Consider the following 20533-nt stretch of genomic DNA (forward strand, 5'->3'; position numbering starts at 1 on the left):
GTTGGTTTGTTTGGGGTTTAATGTTTGACCTACATCTGGGGGGTGGGGGGAGAGAGAGAGAGAGAGAGAGAGAGAGAGAGAGAGAGAGAGAGAGAGAGAGAGAGAGAGAGAGAGAGAGAGAGAGAGAGAGAGAGAGAGAGAGAGGAGAGAGAGAGAGAGAGAGAGAGAGAGAGAGAGAGAGAGAGAGAGAGAGAAATTTTGACCTACATCGGGGGGGGGGGGAGAGAAAGTGAGTAATTTTGACCTACATCTGGGGGGGAACTAATCAGGTGTCACATCATTAAATCAGTGTTCCCACACATCAGACTATGGCAGTCCAATAGACACTTGCGGCAGGATTGCAGAAGTCACTGACAGCAGATGCCAGTGTTGCTCCCAGTATATGCAGATGAAATCCATGGCCTCATGCTGCAAGAGAGGCACGTTAGCCCCTAAGCCATCTCCCAGCCCCCTGGCAGATCAAACAGGGCTGCCAGGATCACTGAGTGGCACCAGGGATTGAACTCTTGTCTCATGCTTGCTGAACCATAAACTGGCCCCCTAAGCATTTAAATACCTTTAATAAACTTCAATTGCAGAAACTGAAACACATTTTAGATATATCTTAATGTACTTTTTCTTTAACTGGCTCTGCAGATGCATGGGCCAGTCAGTTCTACTAAATATTCCTTCAAATAGATACTATGATGTCTGGAGACACCCATGGCTACAATATTAAACATTTTTTTAGGTTTTAATTTCAGTACTATAAAAATCATATCTTAGGGCCCGGAGAGATAGCACAGCGGTGTTTGCCTTGCAAGCAGCCGATCCAGGACCAAAGGTGGTTGGTTCGAATCCCAGTGTCCCATATGGTCCCCCGTGCCTGTCAGGAGCTATTTCTGAGCAGACAGCCAGGAGTAACCCCTGAGCAACGTCGGGTGTGGCCCAAAAACCAAAAAAAATAAAAAATCATATCTTAGCAATCATCTAAATAGCTTATAACTGAACACTGAATTATCACTGTCCAGAATTAGCATCAAATAGGAATTAAGCCCTAAAATGAGGATAAACGTTATTTCAACCAATCCATAGACATTTTTGGAGCTTCCTGATTTCTTATATTTGGGAAACATGCTCTCAACTTTTGTAAGTTTACTAAAAATCAAATTTATAATTCTTTGAAAAGTCCTATCTCATAGAACATAATTTGAGTTCCTAAATGATTATTCCCACTCAAAAGAAAACTCGAAGACTCTTTATATTAAAAAAGTATCAAATTTATTTCAATATCTAGTTTCATTTTAAAAATTAAACTTGAATTCTTGTGATTTAAAATTTATTATAGGAACGGAAGACGTTATTAAACTATTAAATACTGACATGAATAAAATTAGACCATGCATATATAAAACAGGTTTAATGGTAAAAAGTTATATTGCTTAACTGAAATATCCATTCTTTGCTCTTTATTTCCAAGAACACCTTTTCATTTTGGCATAATTTAGCTTTCACCCAACTACTAGTTCTGCTCAGCAAATATTTTCAAATTTGAAGTCGGATTTTGACACTTGGTGAATGGCTAACCTGCTATTCTTTAAATACCCCTTAGATGTAAATTTTATAAATGTTTACTCCATGAACCTGTTTGATACAAAAATAAAGAACATGACTACTACATGAGTTTTATCAATAAACGAAATAAAAAGAGGTATCTATACAGTCAGATATATTATTGTTAAGACATTTTAACTACTATTACTAGCACAAGTAGGAATTGGCTCAAGGTACTACAAGGCTTGGTTGGCATCTTTCCTGAAAGTTCTATTTTTACTTTTTTAATTTTTGTGGTGTTAGGGATCCAACTCAGGGTATCATGCACGCAAAGCAAGAGTTCTACCACTGAGGTACATCCCAAGCCCCTTCCTGAAAGCTTTAAGTCATAATATCACTCAACAAAGTCATCTCTAAAAAAATGGCAGTGCTTACTTTAAGTACAAAAATTACCATACCTGGTAGGTGATATTCTACATGGCCAAAATAATGTATTTCTTTATAAAATTAGATTTAAAATACTTTTATGTCTGATCATTACTAGTATCTTAAAGAAAATGCAAAAAATAGAAGTACTCATGATTAATATTTGCTTTGAGAAAGCCAGAAATTATTATATTCTAAGAAATAAGCAAACACAAAAAGATATAGTTAATAAACTTTATCTTTTCAGCTATAGCATACTTTCACCTCAGATCAGTTCTCTTTTATTTTTTCCACATTTTTTTGTCCAGAACAGGAACCCATTTAAAGCCATTCTTTGAATATTGTTCATAATCAAAAATCATTTTTTCTCAACTGGATGTTTTCATGTCAATAAAGAAGCTACAAAATGGCAGCTGACTAAGTCAATTATGAAGAAATTGTAGGCATAATAAATGTGTATTTACAATGACTTCAACAGGAAGCCTCAAAGATGCTACAGTAGGTGGTTAGAACATGATGATCATCCATATGTTCAGACTTCACTTATTAAGTAACCGCCTCATAAAATCGAGGAAAGAAGCCTCAGTGGGTCCCTCCAAAGCTGCATAATTTTCCAAAATGATTTTCCTCTGGTTACAGAACCTTGTTTATTCTTTTAATCTTTTTTTAGTCGTTTAGCTTTTGCGATATTTTCTTGTCGTTTTTGTTTCTTCTTTTGCTCCTTTTCTTTTGCCTCAATCATCTTGGCCAATTTCCAAGACAATACTGCACTTGCTAGAAACAGTGGAGTAAGGGCCAATATAACTGTTGTAAGAAAGCCATAGGGATCCTTCGCAGCCCATTCCACAACATATGCAGCCCAAGACTTGATATCAAACATCTTTGTGGTAGTCTTAGGAAAGAGGAAGGGGAGAGAAATGAGGCAAATGATCGTCATTAATCAAATTTTGAAAATGTTACATCATATAGACAACTCAGAATTCCTTAATCACTCACAAGTTGTTTCTATTTATTTGATTTTGGGACCACACTTGGCTGTGCTCAGGGTTTATTTTTAGTTTTTTACTCAGGGATCACTCCTGGTGGTGCCTGGGGGACCATCCCAGGTCTGGAATCAAAGTTGGATTGGATGGATGCAAGGCAATCACCCTACCCACTGTACAATTACTACAGCCCAGCAAGATTATTTTGTATTGCTTTTTAAAAAGAATGAGTACTATTTTCAGGAAGGACTACTATCTCCAGTAAAAAGTAAAAAATTCAAGTACAATAACCAAAAGCTGTTATTGCCAGAGAGATACTACTTGGGTTAAAATGTACATGCCTTGCACATGACCAACTCCATAACCACATAGTCCCTCCCACAAGTATTGCAGGTGCAGCTATGAAGGCCCCAGGTAATTTCCAGCACCACAGGGCCCTGGCTGCATCAAACCATCAGGGCCACCCCACCTCAGAGGGCAACATGGAAGTCCCATCCCAAAACAAGTAAAAGTTAAAAAAAATAAATAAATATATATATATATATATATATATATATATATATATATATATATATATATATATATATAAAACCTGCCATTAAGACTATGCATAAATCACATGCCTCCTATACTTGACTAAACTTTAGCAGAAGACTTTTATAAAAATCCTCAGTTTTGGGGTCAAGCAGTATCACAGCAGTACAGCGTTTCCCTTGCACATGGCTGACACAGGAAGGACCCGGGTTTGATCCCTAACATCCCATATGGTACCCCAAGCTTGCCAGAAGTGATTTCTGAGCGAAGAGCCAGGAGTAACCCCTGAGCGGTACCAAGTGTCCCCCACCCAAAAAAAATTCTTGAGTTTTATGCACTAATATCAGAAACAATAGTATCCGTTTGTCATTTTAGCTACAAATTAAAAAGTACCAGTCATCAAATTAAGTGTTTGAAAAGTCTAAGTAACAAAACATATGAAAAGCTTACAGAAAAAGAAAATGTTTTCTGTAAAGAAAACCAATGGGTGGCTGTTTCTAGGAATGAAAGGATTTAGATAAAGGGGGTAAGGATGTCTTGATTATATCCACACCCACATGTAAAGAGCTGTATGCAAAAAATAACATTCAATTATTTTTACCCATTTTTAGCCTTGAGAAGTCATAGTTGAGGTCATTAATCAGTGAAAATAAATGCAAACAAAGGAGAAAAAAAAAACAACCCTTAGCGGAGCCACACATTTTGTTCCATGTGGAGTTGGTGAGGAAAGGCCACCTGGCATTTGAGGATGGTGTGGACTCTATAAATATTTTCTATTTTGATCCAGAGGCTCTTCAATCTTTCATATTTATGTCAACTTCTATTCAAAGTGGAAAATGAGAACACTGGGACAGAAAATGAGTGTGTAAACAGCAAGTGATCTACCTTATGCCTGGGTCCTGGATTCAACTGGTTACAATCTCAGGAGACTGGATCTTCTTAAGCTCTATCATGCACTGCTGAGAGGTTTAATAATTGTAATGAGTGAGATGGAAGAATAAAAGTTCAAAGAGACAACTTTCACAGTTCTGTAGTACAACCTTAAATGGAAATGTATTCAATTGTATACATAACTTACAATGATCTATAAAACTGCCCGGCACATAAGATGTCTGTTATCCTACTTCTTGCTCGTTTGAGGAAAAAGTATTACTAAAAACACCTTGGGTTTTTTCTTTCATTTTTTTTAATCCTAATAACTACAGGAGATCAAATATTTTACTGTATTTTCCTAAGTTATTTACCCCAACGACAAATGTATGATATTCACTTCCACTGACATATTAAGACATAAGCTCAAAGATGTTGGGGTAGGCCCCTATATCTATTTAGGGGCCACACCTGGCGTGCTCGGTAGGTTACTCCAGGCTCTGCACTCAGGAACCACTCCTGGAGGATGGAGGTGTGTGGAGTGTGAGCCAAAAACCATGATCAAACCCCCAGTTGAACCTCCTGCAATGCAAGCACCCTATGCCTTGCACTATCGCTCGGGCCTCTCCCTAGCCTAGATCTTTGTCTCTGAAAAAAATAAATAAATGTAATCATGCTATATGATGGTGTGCATAAGCACAACCACCGATCTTACCACTCCTTAAGGTATTGGGGGTGCAGGGGGGTCCCTTTAAACAATTCCATTTCTAGGACTAACCCAGGTACAGGCCCACCCGTCTCCTATCCCCTGGGGACAACTGCGGCTAGCTAGTGTCACTGTCCACGGGGATCACCGTGCATAACCGAGGACACCGGCCCTAGCCAGGAAGGCCAAGTTCTGGCCAGGCACGCAGGAGCCCGTCAGTCCTCGGGAGATTCTCTCGCTCCCCTCCCGGGCCCCAACTTCCCCCTGCCGCGAGCTGGCCCACCGCACCTCGCGCCGCCGGTCCCGGAGCAGCAGCTGCCGCCGTGCACGGGAGACGCGTTGAGCAGCGGCCGAAAGACACCTGCACGGCCAGACCCGGAACTGAAGCCCACCGCGCGACTCACCGCCGGCCGGAAGCAGGAAGGCGGAAGCGGCCTGCCCGCCACGCCACGCCCCTCCACGCCACGCCCACAGCCGGCCCAGGCCGGTTTCCGGCGGCGACGCGGCTGTGCAGCTGGCCAGTGATAAGTTGCCCGGGGGACGGGCTTTCCCCACCACCACCACCGTCCACCCAGGGAGCGCTCCATTAGGCCTCGAGGGGATGGCCTCGAGCCCCTCCTGGTCGCCTCCTGCCTGGAGGCGCAGCACCCCCGATGACCTCTGACTCGGCGGCCGCCACCCCGTGAGAGCTGCGGCTCCTGCCAACAGACCCAGCGATGGGCGTGCAAGACAGACGAGCTAATAGTAAAGCGGAGGGTCTCGGCACGACGGAGCAAATGCTGGACAGAGAGTGTCTCTTCCGGGCCCTCGTTGTCTTCTTGCACGGGGACTTGGGGGGGGGGCACCACCAAGCTGCCTGCAACCTGAGGACGGGCCGCTGACCTCCCGGGGGTCGTTCGTTTAGCTTCTCCCGGCAGAGTCCCAGATAGAGCCTGGCCACTGCGCTCTGCTGAAGGAGTGTCAAAGCCAGCCTGCAAACCAGAGCGAGTGCATTTTTTTCCTCCACTACCAAGATGCTCGCGAGTGGTGTTGGTGACCACAATCAGGGTTGAGGGTTGCTCCTAGCTCTTCTGTTTGATTGCCCCACGCCACCCCCTGCACATGTGGCAAGACCTCTTGGTTGCCTTGAGCCAGAGAAAAGCAGGTTTTGGGTGTTTGTTTGTTTTTGTTTTTTCATTCTTAAAAGACGAGAGAATGTCCCTCTTGGAAGAGCAAGCGGTGACACGCCTCATTCTTTTAGGTCTAACCACAATCACTAGTATTTACAAAGGAACAGGCTTTTTTTTTTTTTTTTTTTTTTTTTTTTTTTTGGCAGATAATCGAAAGATCTCAAAGACTGTTTTTTGGGCAGATGTTCATGTTTGTGTTTTGTATTAGCTGCAGTTGTTTTTCTTACTCATGCTTGTTTGAAAACTTGGATGATGGATTCAAAGCTTGTACTGGTTGGACCGTACATGTACCTGTAGTAGTCAGAAAAAAAAAAAAAAAAAAGGCAGGCCCAGTCGCTTGATGGCGTGCATTTGGAGGTAACTGGGCTATACATATATTTTTTTTTTTTTAAGATGCCCAAATAGTACTTCCAAGAAAGGATCAGCTTTCTTGGAAAGTACTTACAAAGTACTGGGGGAAAGGACTGGGGGAGGAGTGGAACCTGGCTGTCATACGTGAAGGAGTCGACCTGTTTTAACATCCTTAACTTCTGAGGCAAATGTGTGTTTTAACGTGAGTAGATGGTTTTCACAATCACAACCTCCCCCAATAATTGGCTCTGCTGCACCCCCTGTTAGATTGGATTTTGGGCCAAAGGAAAGATAGGCCAAAGAAAGAAGCACTGTGCAGACCATGGCTTCACACCCTGGTATGAAGCTTTAAGTCCAAAGCAGCAAGGTGAGCTCCTTACTGCACCTGCGTTGCCTTTGCCTTCTTGAAAATAAACATTGAGATGAGGTCAGGTGACGGTGCACTACCATGGTGAGGGTAAAGTTTTTGTTTGTGAATTATGGACACACGTTGTCTCTGCTCATCTCTAAATCTGTTTTCTCTATTGTATCTTGAAAACAATACAAGGTGTTCACTGATGCTTTAAAATTGACCTTGGTTTGGATTTTGACTCACTTTTTTTTTTAATGTTTCCTAATCAGTAGCACTTAAGTATTTAGTAGATAACAAATTTGTAGGCTGAAGGGCTCAGCTCGGTTTTAGGTCTTCAGTGGTGGTGCTTAGGCCTTGCCCCTTGTTCTGTCACAAAAATCATCTCTGGTTGTGCACTGGGGACCATTTGCCATATTGGGACATTTACAGGTTCCTTAAGCCTGTACTAATCTCTATCCCCAGATAACTTATTAAAAACAAAAAAAGCTTATACTTTATTTTAAAAGAGCCTTAATTGGATTTTTATTCTCTCCAATTGCTTTTCAGGTCATCAAGCTAGAAGTGAACTCTAAGCACCTCTGGGCGTTACCCCAAAACCAAAGAAAAAAGAAAGTACTCATTTAACTTAAACCAAATTAATTAAGCCTCAGCTAATTTTTGAGAACTTCCCTTGTGCTTATTTCTTTGCAATAACTCTTAACATATATGATTTGTGGAATTGGTTTCCCTAAATTTTATTTTGTGGCTTTTTTCCTTGTATAAAACACAATGCAAATATATATCTTAATGTGCACATGTATGTGATTGTTTAATAAAGTTTTAACTACAGGACTAGGTATTTCACCTTTATTGTGACTAATCCTGAAACTAAACCACCTGAATACTATTCTTATACCCATTTTACAAATAAGGAACCAGAATCTTGGCGAGTATAGAGCAGGATTATAAACATACTTGACAAAAATGCCTGTTCTTTCACTGCTGAAAGTCTTGATGCTGATTTTATGTAATAAAAGTATGTTTTTTGACACTTTTAATTATAACTGATAATCACAACTGAAATCATCCCATACTTCAAAATTGCCTGTTGCCCAGGTGGTGGCAGCATGTCTCAAAAGAGCTAAGTGTAGAGTGAAGGTTTTCTCCAGTTTATTCTCTCATCACACATCCATAACTTGTCAACTAACCTCGAAATTCTCTGGTGGGCAGTTTCACTTCTGCTACACCAACCCATCAGTGATTCACCCCATCTCCCATCCTCCCTTCAGTTCATCTTCTGATTGGGTCATATTCTGCTGATTTACTTCAGCCTGTTTTACCTATACACAAATTATTGTTTTTATAAAATTAACTTAGGCTTCCCCAGTAATAAAGGACTTTCTTTAATGAAAATAATTTTATTTAAGCACCATGGTTACACACATTTTGTAACTGGGTTTCAATCATAAAATGTACACCCTCTAACAATAAAGGATTTTTAAAAACACTGCCTGTTTTTATCATATGTTATTTGGCAGAAATACAACCAAAAATAATTGGCTAATATCTTGATTTTTTTAAAAGTGAGAAGACGGGTTTCTTAACCTCATGGTAATTCTGATTTCAGGGGTACTGGGAAGCTTTGAAAAGTTAGTTTTGGGGCCCGGAGAGATAGCACAGCAGCGTTTGCCTTGCAAGCAGCCAATCCAGGACCAAAGGTGGTTGGTTCGAATCCCCGTGTCCCATATGGTCCCCCGTGCCTGCCAGGAGCTATTTCTGAGCAGACAGCCAGGAGTAACCCCTGAGCACCGCCTAGTGTGCCCCCCCCCCAAAAAAAAAGTTAGTTTTGGAGGCCCGGAGCTATGGCACAGCAGTAGGGCATTTGCCTTGCATACAGCTGAACCAGGACAGACCTGGGTTCTATCCTCCACATCCCCCAAGGCTGGAGCGATTTCTGAGTGCATAGCCAGAAGTAACCCCTGAGCATCACTGGTGTGGCACAAAAACAAAAAGTTACTATTGGTTTGTTTTTTCTTGTTTTGTTTTCTGTTTTGCTTTTTTTTTTTTTTTTTTTTTTTTTGGCTTTTGGGCCACACCCGGCGGTGCTCAGGGGTTACTCCTGGCTGTCTGCTCAGAAATAGCTCCTGGCAGGCACAGGGGACCATATGGGACACCGGGATTCAAACCAACCACCTTTGGTCCTGAATCGGCTGCTTGCAAGGCAAACACCGCTGTGCTATCTCTCCGGGCCCTGTTTTGCTTTTTTTTTCTTTTTATATTTATAGCTTCTAGACAGGCTCCTCCCACTTTTTCTTTTTCCAACAGAACCATAGAACATGAATCATCTTGTTCTGCCTTATAAATTGAGAAAAAAGAGAAAGGAAGAAAAGTGGCTGGTACCAGGGCAAGCAGTCTCACGAACATTGAGTAGAAATAAAAAATGATCAGACTTAAATAATCCAACCCAAAGTCAATGACAGTAGAATCAAGAGACCAAACTACAACAAGCTATACACAAAAGGGACCTGTTACACTAGTAGGGGGCTAAGGGTGGAGGTATGGGATGCATGCTGGAAACAGTGGCAGAGGGAGGTCAACACTAGTGGTGGGTATTGCTTAAGATGCTTATCGTGCAAATGTATGGTCACAATTTCAAGTCCTGAGTCACCGCATGTGCTGAGCACAATCCAGACATGTGTGCTTCCTGAACCTGGTAACTCTGCTGCCTGCAACCCCTGGTAATGCAGATGGCAAAGAGTGAGTACTACTAAAGAAATGAACATCAGCCACAGCCAAAAGTGCAGCCTCTGGTGACCACTGCAGCCATTGCTACTGTGCTTCAACCCAGTGAGTTCAGTCCACAGTGAGCACCACAGCCACGTATTTGTGATTCCCCAAGCTTCAATCATAGTAGGGAGGGACTTTTTTAATTTAGAATTAGTCTTTAGAATAACAAGAATTAGTAAAACATAGTACAAGGTTATATAATTCAGGAGGAATTACATATACATATATAAAATTATGTATATAATTTGTAAATACATAGCAGAATAACTTGTCAAACCTCGAGGTCAAGATAACTTGGAGCATCACTTTTAAGTCTTTGCAGTGCTGCTGCTTTCCTGAATCAGGTGCTACTTGTTTATTAAATCCCTTTCTGCCTCATCGCTCTTTTTCTCACAGCTCTTACCACAGTCCAACATCTTGTTAGTGTTGCTGATTTGTTTCTTCTAGGATGTAAGGTATGTGAAGTCAGCTACCCTGGTACATACAATATTATTTTGCTTAATTGATTCTAAAACAGAATTGCTACTTATTTTGGTAATCTAACATGTTAGTATTTTAATGTCATGAAATGATTTTAATTTTGGGCATTTGTGATCATGCTAAAATATCAAACGTGTTGAATAGTTTGAAAGTATTAAGGATGCGCTAATAAGAAAAGACATAAAGGTAAGTAAATTATTGGGGAAAGGCACAGTTGTGGTTATCTTGTTAATGGGTAAAAAAAAAACACCTAGTTACCTAATGATTTCCAAGTAAGTACAGTGAACGTTTGTGATTCATCATCATCATTGATAAGATAAAAGAAATTAGTCCTGGACTGTAGGTGCTAAGATTTAAGATAAGAACAGGCTAGACTAGAGATCTAAATAAAGATCTTTGAAAGTGGGGTAAGGTTGTAGATGCAGACTAGATGGCCTCTCTAGATAGGCTCTAGCTTTAGGATTCCCAGTACAAAATGCCAGAGAAGCACTGAAATTAGATAGCAGATGGTTTTCTCCTTGATTATTTCTTACTACTTTTTTTTTATACATTTTAAAGCCACTTTTATATATTTGAGTACAATCACTACAGTTGATCATATATTGCTGTTTTGTAGTTTATGGAATTCTGATCATATAATAATAATAAATTCTATCTTTTTTTTTTTTTTTGGTTTTTGGGTCACACCCGGCAGCACTCAGGGGTTACTCCTGGCTCTATGCTCAGAAATTGCCCCTGGCAGGCACCATAACATATGAGATGCTGGGATTCAAACCACCATCCTTCAGCATGAAAGGCAAACGCCTTACCTCCATGCTATCTCTCCAGCCCCTGTTTCTATTTCTTTAGCACTCAGACTATTTACAATTCTGGATACCAGGAATGTCACAAGCAGCACACTTACTTCCTAGTGAGGGCTCCCTTTTGGAGAGGAGAGAAATGCCCAGAAATCCCTCTGAAGCCTTTGGTTGAAATTCCATTAAAGTCTTGAGACAATCAGCTTTCTGCCTAATCTAGAGAGAGATTCCAGTATTGGGCCTGTCAGTAAATGATGTAATTATATAATCCTCACCTTTTACTTCTGTCTATGAATAAAAACTAATATTCAATATTAAATTTTGTAAGCATGTTTATTAGATGATATTGTCAAAGGCACTGTTCTGTGTATCATAAAGTCAATTCTAGGAAAAATTCATTAAACCATTTTTTTTGTTTGTTTTTGTTTTTGGTCACACCTGGCAGTGCTCAGGGGTTCCTCCTGGCTCTATGCTCAGAAATTACTCCTGACAGGCTCGGGGAACCAGATGGGATGCCTGGATTTAAACTATCATCCTTCTGCATGCAAGGCAAATACCTTACCTCCATGCTATCTCTCCGGCCCATAAGCCACTTTATAAAATAATATTTCTTCTCATTGACAGGATAGTTCAGAACCAACTTTGAAATTTCTATTACACATCCACCCTGATCTTCATTCTTTCATTTCTTTGGATTTTGGGCCACACCTGGCTGTGCTCAGAGCTTACTCCTAATTTATAGGGATCACACTTGGCAATGTTGGGGACCCATATGTGGTGCTGGGGGTTGAACCATGGTTGGCTGCATGCAAGGTAGGTGCCTTAACCCTGTCCTATCTCTAGTCCCAGGCATTCTTGTATTTCTTCAAATATGTTTTGCCTAGTAGGACATGTAATCTACATTTATTATTATATATGTTCATGTAATAAAATATCTACTGTTCTTGGTGAAGGAAATCATGGTCTAATTTGCTTATAGATTAAATATCTTTGGAATTCTGATTTGATAAATTATTGATATATAGAAATAATTTTTCATAATTATTTCCATAGGAAACAAGCAGTTATTTACTAGTAAAGTTCTGCTGATTACAATTTTTTTTTGTTGTTTCTTTGGGTCTCATCTGGGTACACTCAGGTTACTCCTGTCTCCATACTTAGAAATTTACTCTTGGCAGGCTCAGGGGACCATATGGGATTCTGGTCAGTTGCATGCAAGGCATATGCCCTACTCTCTGTTATCGCTCTGGCCCCTACTAATTGTAATTTTATATTTAGTTTCAAATCTTGAAACCATATCATTTAGAGGTAGGAAACATAGGAAATAATTGTCTAGAATTGCATCCCAAAGTCTAATTCTAAAAGTTAGTTTGTGCCTTTAATATCCCTCAGAGTATAATGTGTATATTTGGAATCTAGTTTAAAAAGTGAGCAAAAATTTTCTGGTGCCAGGCTATAAATATAGTTTCCTAAACCATCACTTAGAGACATAATCTTGGTCCCAAATTCATAAATTGCTATTGCTGACTGTACAGTTTATGATTTTAGGCTTTAAGTCAGGAAGTGAGTCAGTCTAAAATCAGAAAACTCCATTTTAACTCACATATGCCCTCTTAAAGTATAATAAGTAATAGTAGTGCACATGATCAGGGGTGGAGGGGGGTCCCTGACAATGCTCATGTGGAATTGAATTAGGTTGGCCACATGCAAGGGAAGTACCTTGCCTATTGTACTATCTAGTCTCATTTAAAGAGTTTTATCATATTAAATTTGGAGTTTCGAGTTTGTTTTTCTTTATTTTTTCCTCTGTTTATCAGTTTTCTTTATTTCACTCATCTCTATATTTAAATATTTTATTATCAGAAGTCACAGTGGTAGAATATATTTCTAATGAGTAGTTTTCTTGCAAAGATAACTAGTTAATAAATGTGTGGCTTCTTTATATAAAATTATATTCTATAGAATTCATTTATGAGTTGATTCTTCAGTGCTTACACAGATCCCAGGGAATTAATGTTGGGGAAAAAAAGTGGTTAATAGGGCCCGGAGAGATAGCACAGCGGCGTTTGCCTTGCAAGCAGCCGATATCCAAGACCAAAGATGGTTGATTTGAATCCCAATGTCCCATATGGTCCCCCGTGCCTGCCAGGAGCTATTTCTGAGCAGACAGCCAGGAGTAACCCCTGAGCACCGCCAGGTGTGGCCCAAAAACCAAAAAAAAAAAAAAAAAAAAAAAAAGTGGTTAATAAGCATAAGAGAGGGCGGAGAGATAGCATTAAAATTAAGGGCATTTGCCTTGCATGCAGAAGGATGGTGGTTCAAATCCCAGCATCCCATATGGTCCCTCGAGCCTGAGCCTGCCAGGAGTGATTTCTGAGTGTAGAGCCAGGGGTAACTAGCCCCTGAGCGCTGCCAGGTGTGACCCAAAAACCATAAAATAAAAAGAAGCATAGAAGGGGCTGGAGCAAATGCACAGCAGGTAGGGCATTTGCCTTGCATGCAGCTGACCTGGGTTCAATTCCTGGCACCACATATGGTCCTGGGAACACCATCAGAAATGGCCCCTGAGTGAAGAACCAGGGGTAACTGCTGAGAACTGCCAGGTATGATCCAATGCCACCCCCCTTAAAAAAAAAAAAAAAAAAGAAGCCCATAGGAATCTGTCAGTGGCAAAAGTGTCTGTCTTCTAGTTTAAGGTTACAAATTGAATCCCTGGTGCTGTACACATAAACCCAGTGACTCTGCTCTTGGCATCCCCATCACCTCAACGGTGTTCAGTCTGCCATGCACTGTAGACAGTACCATGGCATGATGTGACGTTAGCAACTTTACCAACATAAATTTAGACTGATCCTTAGTCACTTCAGTAGTAGCAACAGCAAAGAGGAAAGAGGGGAAAGAAAGGGAACTTGAACCAGAAAAGTAGCTTTGTTCTTCATTAAGGCTATACATGCTTGATGTCCAGCTTAAGTGGAGAACATATGAAAGTGGTAGAAGATAGTTTTCAATATTAGTAATAAAATTTTAAAAATTAAAGACGTTTTTGGTCACCTGGTGCCAGAACAGGGACTTAAGTTTCTGAGTCTTTTTTCTTTCAAAATGTTTGTATTCTATATGTGTGAATGCTTTGTCAGCATTTTCTGATCATCTTTCTATATACATAAAGTATATGCAGTTTAGAAAACACTATTGCAGTTAGTTTTATGACTGCTAAGTTCTTTTATCCCACAGGACACTAAAGGTATGTATGGGCATGAAAAAGTCTTTTTGTTTTTAATGCATGTATATGATCTGTAGTATTCACACATACATACTTTTGTTTTGTTTTGGTTTGGTTTGGTTTTGGGGCCACACCCGGTGATGCACTCAGAAATCACTCCTGACTTGGGAGACCACATGGGACACCACTAGCCTTACTGTTTGTGTCATCACTCTGGCCACACACATACACATACTTTGTAGAAAGAATTTAAAGAATTCCTTTGAACTCTTTAGAAGGAACCTGATGATACATAACAGTTTAGTTCACCTTTCCCATAGAAATCTTCAACATAGCTTTCTTCCCTCCAGAGAAGGCAATATTCTTTTTATGTTGTTTTTTGTTTTGTTTTCAGACCACTCCTGGTGGCACTCAGGCATTACTTCTGGCTCTTTGCTCAAGAATTACTCTTGGCAAGCTTAAGGGACCATATTGGATGCCAGGGTATTCTTTCTTGATTATCTCCCCACCTCTTTCCACACCTTCTCCTTCCATATGTCTCTAAATAAAACTATTTTACTTCTCACAAAGAACAATAATACAGGATCATTTATTTCAGACCTCTGCAGCTGTAGGATGCCTTCTTAGTGCATAGATTAACAGTAAGACTCTGTAACCAAACTACCTTGTTTGAATTCTAACTTTGCCTCTTCTGGGATGGTAAGGTATCTATGAGAAAACACCTCACAGATTCTCTCAAGGATGTCAGTTGCCTTTCATAAGAAGCTCAGTTGTCTAATGACTTAATTGCATTGCTCTGAAGTTCATCACTGCATTTGTGTCAAGACTAGACTTCTCTTGCAGTATGTCGTTTCTTGCAGCCCTGTTTTTGGAAGTCTCCTCTGATAGTCAGCAGGGCTTTAGGGTGCCCAATTGCCTTGCCAGCCTTACTTTGGCTACATGGCAATCTAGGATATATCCATTCAAACTTCCTCTAATTTGGGGCCAGACTTGTACTATGGTGTGACAATCCACTACCCTTTGTGTGACTTCCCCACCCACCCCATTTTCTCACAGCTACTTCTCCTAGTAACATTAGTTACTTGTCTTCTGGAATGGTAAAATTATGATTTGTGGCAGGCTGATCTACTCCCCTATGTAAGATATTATCTTGATTGGTAAATAAAGCACTATATCTCTAGCATAAAGCTATACAGTTTAATTGCTAAAGATTTCACTAATGTCAGCCTGGTACAGTCAGCAGAGAGGAACAAGTAAGTCTGATGATGATACAGGCATTTGAAAACTGTAAGGGGCCAGAGTTATAGCATAGTGGGTAGTAGCCTTGTACATTAGCCCAGGATCCATCTCTAGCACTGCAGATGACCCTGCAAAGCAATCAGGAGTGATCCCTGAGCTCAGAGCCAAGAGTCCTGAACATTACCAGTTGTGGCCCCAATTGAAGAATTCTAACTGCCTGTAAAGACAGCATAATTGACTAATTGTTATTGCATTATATTAAAATATTGTAGAAGGAACCTGAGAAACAGATACTGACACACACTTAATAGTTAAATGTATCCAAGAACTTTGTTCATAGCTTATAGAGAACTTTATCAAACCAGAGTGAAAAAAGACTGTTCAACCACAGACTAAAGAACTAGCTAATTGTTGGGATCTCAGAGTTCCAGGAACACTTGAGCACTGAATATTTAGCCTAAGCAGGGTCTATGAATATGAAGATAAGAAAACAGGTTCCTGAACATACTCTAGATGAAGTCCCTACTTTCAGGATTTGCAGATTGTTCTGTGGTGAGCATGGTTGTCTATAGTGCTGGAAGATGCTTCAGAAGCCTTTTGCCCCAAGACAACAGTCCTCCACATTGCCTTCTTACCTGGCTACCATGCCAGTAAACTGGATTAAATCTCAGCAAAACCGAGCTGAGATATGCTAGGCTTGATAAGGAAAAAGGGCAAAATTCCCCTGACAAAGTGTAAGGGTAACTACTATGTAATGACAGGAACAAGGAGAGGATTTCAGAGAATGGATTTAAAATTTAATGAACAAGGGGCCAGAGCGGTGACACAGGCCATAAAGCATCTGCCTTAAGCATACTAGCCTAGGACAGACCACACGTTTCAATCCCCTGGCTTCCCATATGGTCCCCTAAGCCAGGAGCGATTTCTGAGCGCATAGCCAGGAGTAACCCCTGCGCATCACTAGGTGTGGCTGAAAACCCTCTAAAAAATTCAATGAAAAAGAATAAAAAATTGGATAAACAAGAGTTATGGAGGCACTATTAGCTATGAAGGAATATAGACTGCCTAGCAAAAATTTATGTTGAAATATAATCTTTTAAAGTGATGGTATTTGGAGGTGGGACATTTGAGAGGGATTCAAAAACTGAACACATGGAGATTAATGTCTTGTTACAGCAAAAACAGCCATCTAGAATCCAGGACCCAGGCCCTCACCTGACATCACACCTACTTGCTCAGACTAAAAAACTGAACATTTATTCAAATTCCTTGATCTGTGGTATTCTGTTACAATAACCATTCCAATGGTTGAAGGAAACTTGCTAAAGAAGCTGAAAGATGCTATGAAAAAGACAAGTCAACTCTGAATAGAGTGTAGAGTGTCTGAATTGTTCAGGCAGACTAGGAAAAAAATATGCTAAGGGAACTGAGTGTAAAGAAATTGAAGTCTTGGATCCACCTGAAGACCCATATGAAGATTATGCTCCATAAGGATACCTTTCATTCCAAGCCAACAGAAAAGCTCTAGAAGAGGCGTTAGCCTTCACTGACTTTAGTGACTGCAGGCCAGGAGTAGAGGTGAAGGAGCAGCTACAGAGCTGGCTCATTAACATCTGCGGGAATAATGGAGCCCTGAAGTAATAGAGGCCAGGTGGTGTTGCTTAACTGCCAGAAGCTGGAAGACCACAATTACCATAATGACTGGCAAGGTCACTCTCACAGCCAAGGGAGTTTGACCCACAAGAAGTTATGGTGGTAGCTAATAGAGCATAGTCTCCCCAAGGGCACAATAGACCAGCCGTCTGCAAGGGTGCTGATTAACATCTATTGCCATAAAAAGCAAATACAGACAAGCTAGAGGCTGAAGCAGTCATTGTAGTAAAAGTGAGGAACCCTTGTTCAGATCCCAAATCTGATCATTTTCACATCCAGAACTGATTTTGTGAACCTGTGGATGTTCTCAGGAAGAGTCCTTCCTTCCCAAAGCAAATGTGACAATTTCCCTCAAAGGACTCTGTGATCTTCTATTTGAGGGACTACACCAGGAATGAGGAATAGGCAGGCATTTTGAAGTCATAGCTTCTTATATGTGGAAGATCAGAATTGTTGATATCTGGAGATCCAAGACAACATCATGGCCTTCCTGTTCAGATTGTAGTTTAGCAGAATGGGATATTCTGGTTAAAATTAGTCACAGAGAATCCCAACTCCTCAATCCTCAAGTGCTTGCTTGAGATAGATGTCACATTTGGTAATTGGTCTGTGGAGTAAGTTCCTAAAGTGAGGATTGCCAGATGGAACCCTGTCCATCATAATTGCTGCCCACCGCCCCATACACACACAACCTACCAAGATAGTAAATCAGGCACTGTATTCTGGGAGAGTGATTTGTGCTCCCTTTTCAGGCCTGAAGGTTATAGTGGAGATTCTTATTCCGACCAGTCCCTTTCTAGCCCTTAAAGAAACACATTGAATTTTGTAGAATGATTGTAAATCTTAGTTTCATCACTCTGGGTTGTGTAAGTGTGTGTCTCCAATAAAAAAAAAAAAACATTAATAATTTTTTTATTTGCTGACTACTATCAGTAAATACTTGATTTGTCTTCATGTTCTATATGTCTGGGGTTGTATAAAAATCTCTAGGATGAAAAGGAGTTATACGTGGAAAAAGTTTAAGTAGCCTGCTATAGACTATTACTGACTTAACCAGGTATTAGTCCAGAGTCTACTATTCTGTTCTCATAACTAAGGCCTCTAATACTTGATATGTCACTGATTTGATACTGCAGGTTTTTTCTATTCCAATTGGAAAATAGAATCAGAAGCTGTTTACATTTACATAGAACAAACAATACTCATTTAGACAAATGTTTTGCCTCAAGGTTGTACTAGCTTTCCCACTCTTCATCACAATATGATGAAATGTGGGCCACCTAAGTACTGAGTACTGCACTGATTCACTTTTCTTGACATCAGACCAAATGGACATATGAACAAGAGGCAATGTGTATCTAAAGACCTTGATACCATTCCCAAGGAAGGGAAAAGATGAGATTCTGGGGCCAGTAATTTTTAGTAAGTTTGTAGAATTCCAGTGAATAGATCACTGCTTGGACACTCTCTCCCCCTCCCCATCCCTTGTTCCCTTATAGAAAACTTGCTTCTTAGAACCCCATCCACAAGAAAGAAATAGAGTAGTATTACAAGTACAAGGTACTTGTTTCTGGTACTTTCTACAATTAAGAAGAATGTTTTGCCTCAAGAACTAAGTGACTTAGAAGGTGATAGACCAGCTTTGACTGGGACACCAAGAAGGAAGGGATTCTGCAACAGTGTCAAGCTTCAGTGTAAGCAGCCTAACTAACATGTAGAACATATGGTTTTACAGACTCTAATGGTGTCAGTGATAGGGAAAGATGGAATCTGGAGTTTATGGCAAGCCCAATGGGAGAATCACAATACCCTGAGATTCTGGACAGAGTTATGCCATCTGCAGCCAAGAATAATATGCCTATTGAACAGCTTTTGGCATGACAGTGGCCTTGGAGAGACTGATTGATTGGCCATGGAACTTAAAGCTTGCAGTCCCGCTCTTGAGTGAAAGACCGATTTTCTAGCCTAACATTCCATCTACGCTTATAGAGATTCTAATAAAAGAGTAATCTTTCCCTTTACCCTCATTCATTTATCATAGGAACTCCTGAATTCTTAGTTAATAAATTAAAATCCAATTTGCTGATATTATGCATTTTGATGTTCTAATTATCTCAGATTTAAGCAATGGGAGTCCTGGAATGTGTCGTGTATGTATCAGAAGCTGCATGTATCATGTTCTCATTAATTTTGGGCCCTTTTGGTACAGCCAGATATTACAGATTTATCTTGTACTTCTGCCACAGAACTGGAATCAACCATTTTATTACAGAGCCTTGCTTTTTTGAAAAAAGCTTTCAGGAACCAAGATCTGAATACTAGGTGTGTTCATTGCTACTGATAAGCCATGGCTGTGTTTACAGATGTTTATACTTAACTCTATATATGTTTGAAAGTACTTTTTTTAGGTTTAAAGCCACACTGTTTCCCCATTTCCTTTTTTATATTCATTAACACGTGCACAAGAAAAATATGACTGCCATTGTCCTTAATATAAGTATTTATATAATATTCATATTATATATGTAAATCTATAATGTTATATAAATATATATGTTTACTTATTTTCTCAAGGCTATAATACATAGAGGACAGTCTTGGAATTGCTAGCTCATACTACTGTGAAAAGAAAACAATAGATTTTTTTTTAGGTGACCCTTTTGATTTTAAGCAATGTCTCATTTTAGCAGCTGTAAAGTCACCTTTTAAATAAGGTTAATAAATTCAAATTTAAACCTGCAAATAAGCACATGTGAGTTATCAGAACTAAAGGGCTCAGGAGATCATTAAATGATTATAGAACTTCAACAATCACTAGCTTTAGTCCTCATGTCTGCTGTAACTTACAGTGGTTGACACAGAATTGTTTATGCTGGGTAATAGCTGATCAAGGTTTTATCTTCTAGGTCTGGTGAATATAATCATGTCACTGAGAATTGCCATCTCAGCTGAAGGAAAGGGCAGATTTCCTCCCACCCCATCCCAAAGGTGCTGCTTGCAAACTGCAAACTCCTGTTGATAGTTCTATTATTACATTTGGTTCTGAACATTAGGTGGCTTCAGATACACATTGGTATCTAAATAGGTGTGTTCCTATGGGGTAGATCTTCTGACAATGACTTAATGATCTCATTGAGAGATACAATGATTTTCACAAATTTTCTTACTGCTGTACTCTTTCTTTTCTTTCTTCTTTTTCCTTTTTTTCTTAAATAATTTTGCTCTCACTACTGAGAAATAGATGTATTATGATCAACTGTGTCAACTATGTGATATGCAGTCTTTATAAAGTAGTTTATATATTTAAAAGCAAAATTGCAATAGATGTTCATAAGTAATTTTGGTTCATTCATATAAAAAGCACAGTTCTCAGTTAACATAATTTTGTTATGATTATATTCTTTTAAACAAATTATATTGGGTCTTATAATCTACATATTTTAACAAATATTTA

General features: G+C 39.8%; 1 protein-coding gene and 1 long non-coding RNA gene across 4 annotated transcripts in view; both read right to left on the reverse strand.

Moving 5' to 3' along the window:
• LOC126001558 (uncharacterized) overlaps positions 1-20533 on the reverse strand; it is a 998123-nt gene that overhangs the window by 260630 nt on the left and 716960 nt on the right. The gene's annotated exons all lie outside the window — the stretch shown is intronic.
• SMIM15 (small integral membrane protein 15) lies at positions 1238-3080 on the reverse strand. Its single transcript, XM_049768830.1, has one exon. The coding sequence runs from the start codon at positions 2894-2896 to the stop codon at positions 2615-2617; it is 282 nt and encodes a 93-aa protein (XP_049624787.1). The 5' UTR covers positions 2897-3080; the 3' UTR covers positions 1238-2614.

The sequence above is a fragment of the Suncus etruscus genome, chromosome 2 (genome assembly GCF_024139225.1).
Source record: "Suncus etruscus isolate mSunEtr1 chromosome 2, mSunEtr1.pri.cur, whole genome shotgun sequence".
Lineage (NCBI taxonomy): Eukaryota > Metazoa > Chordata > Mammalia > Eulipotyphla > Soricidae > Suncus > Suncus etruscus.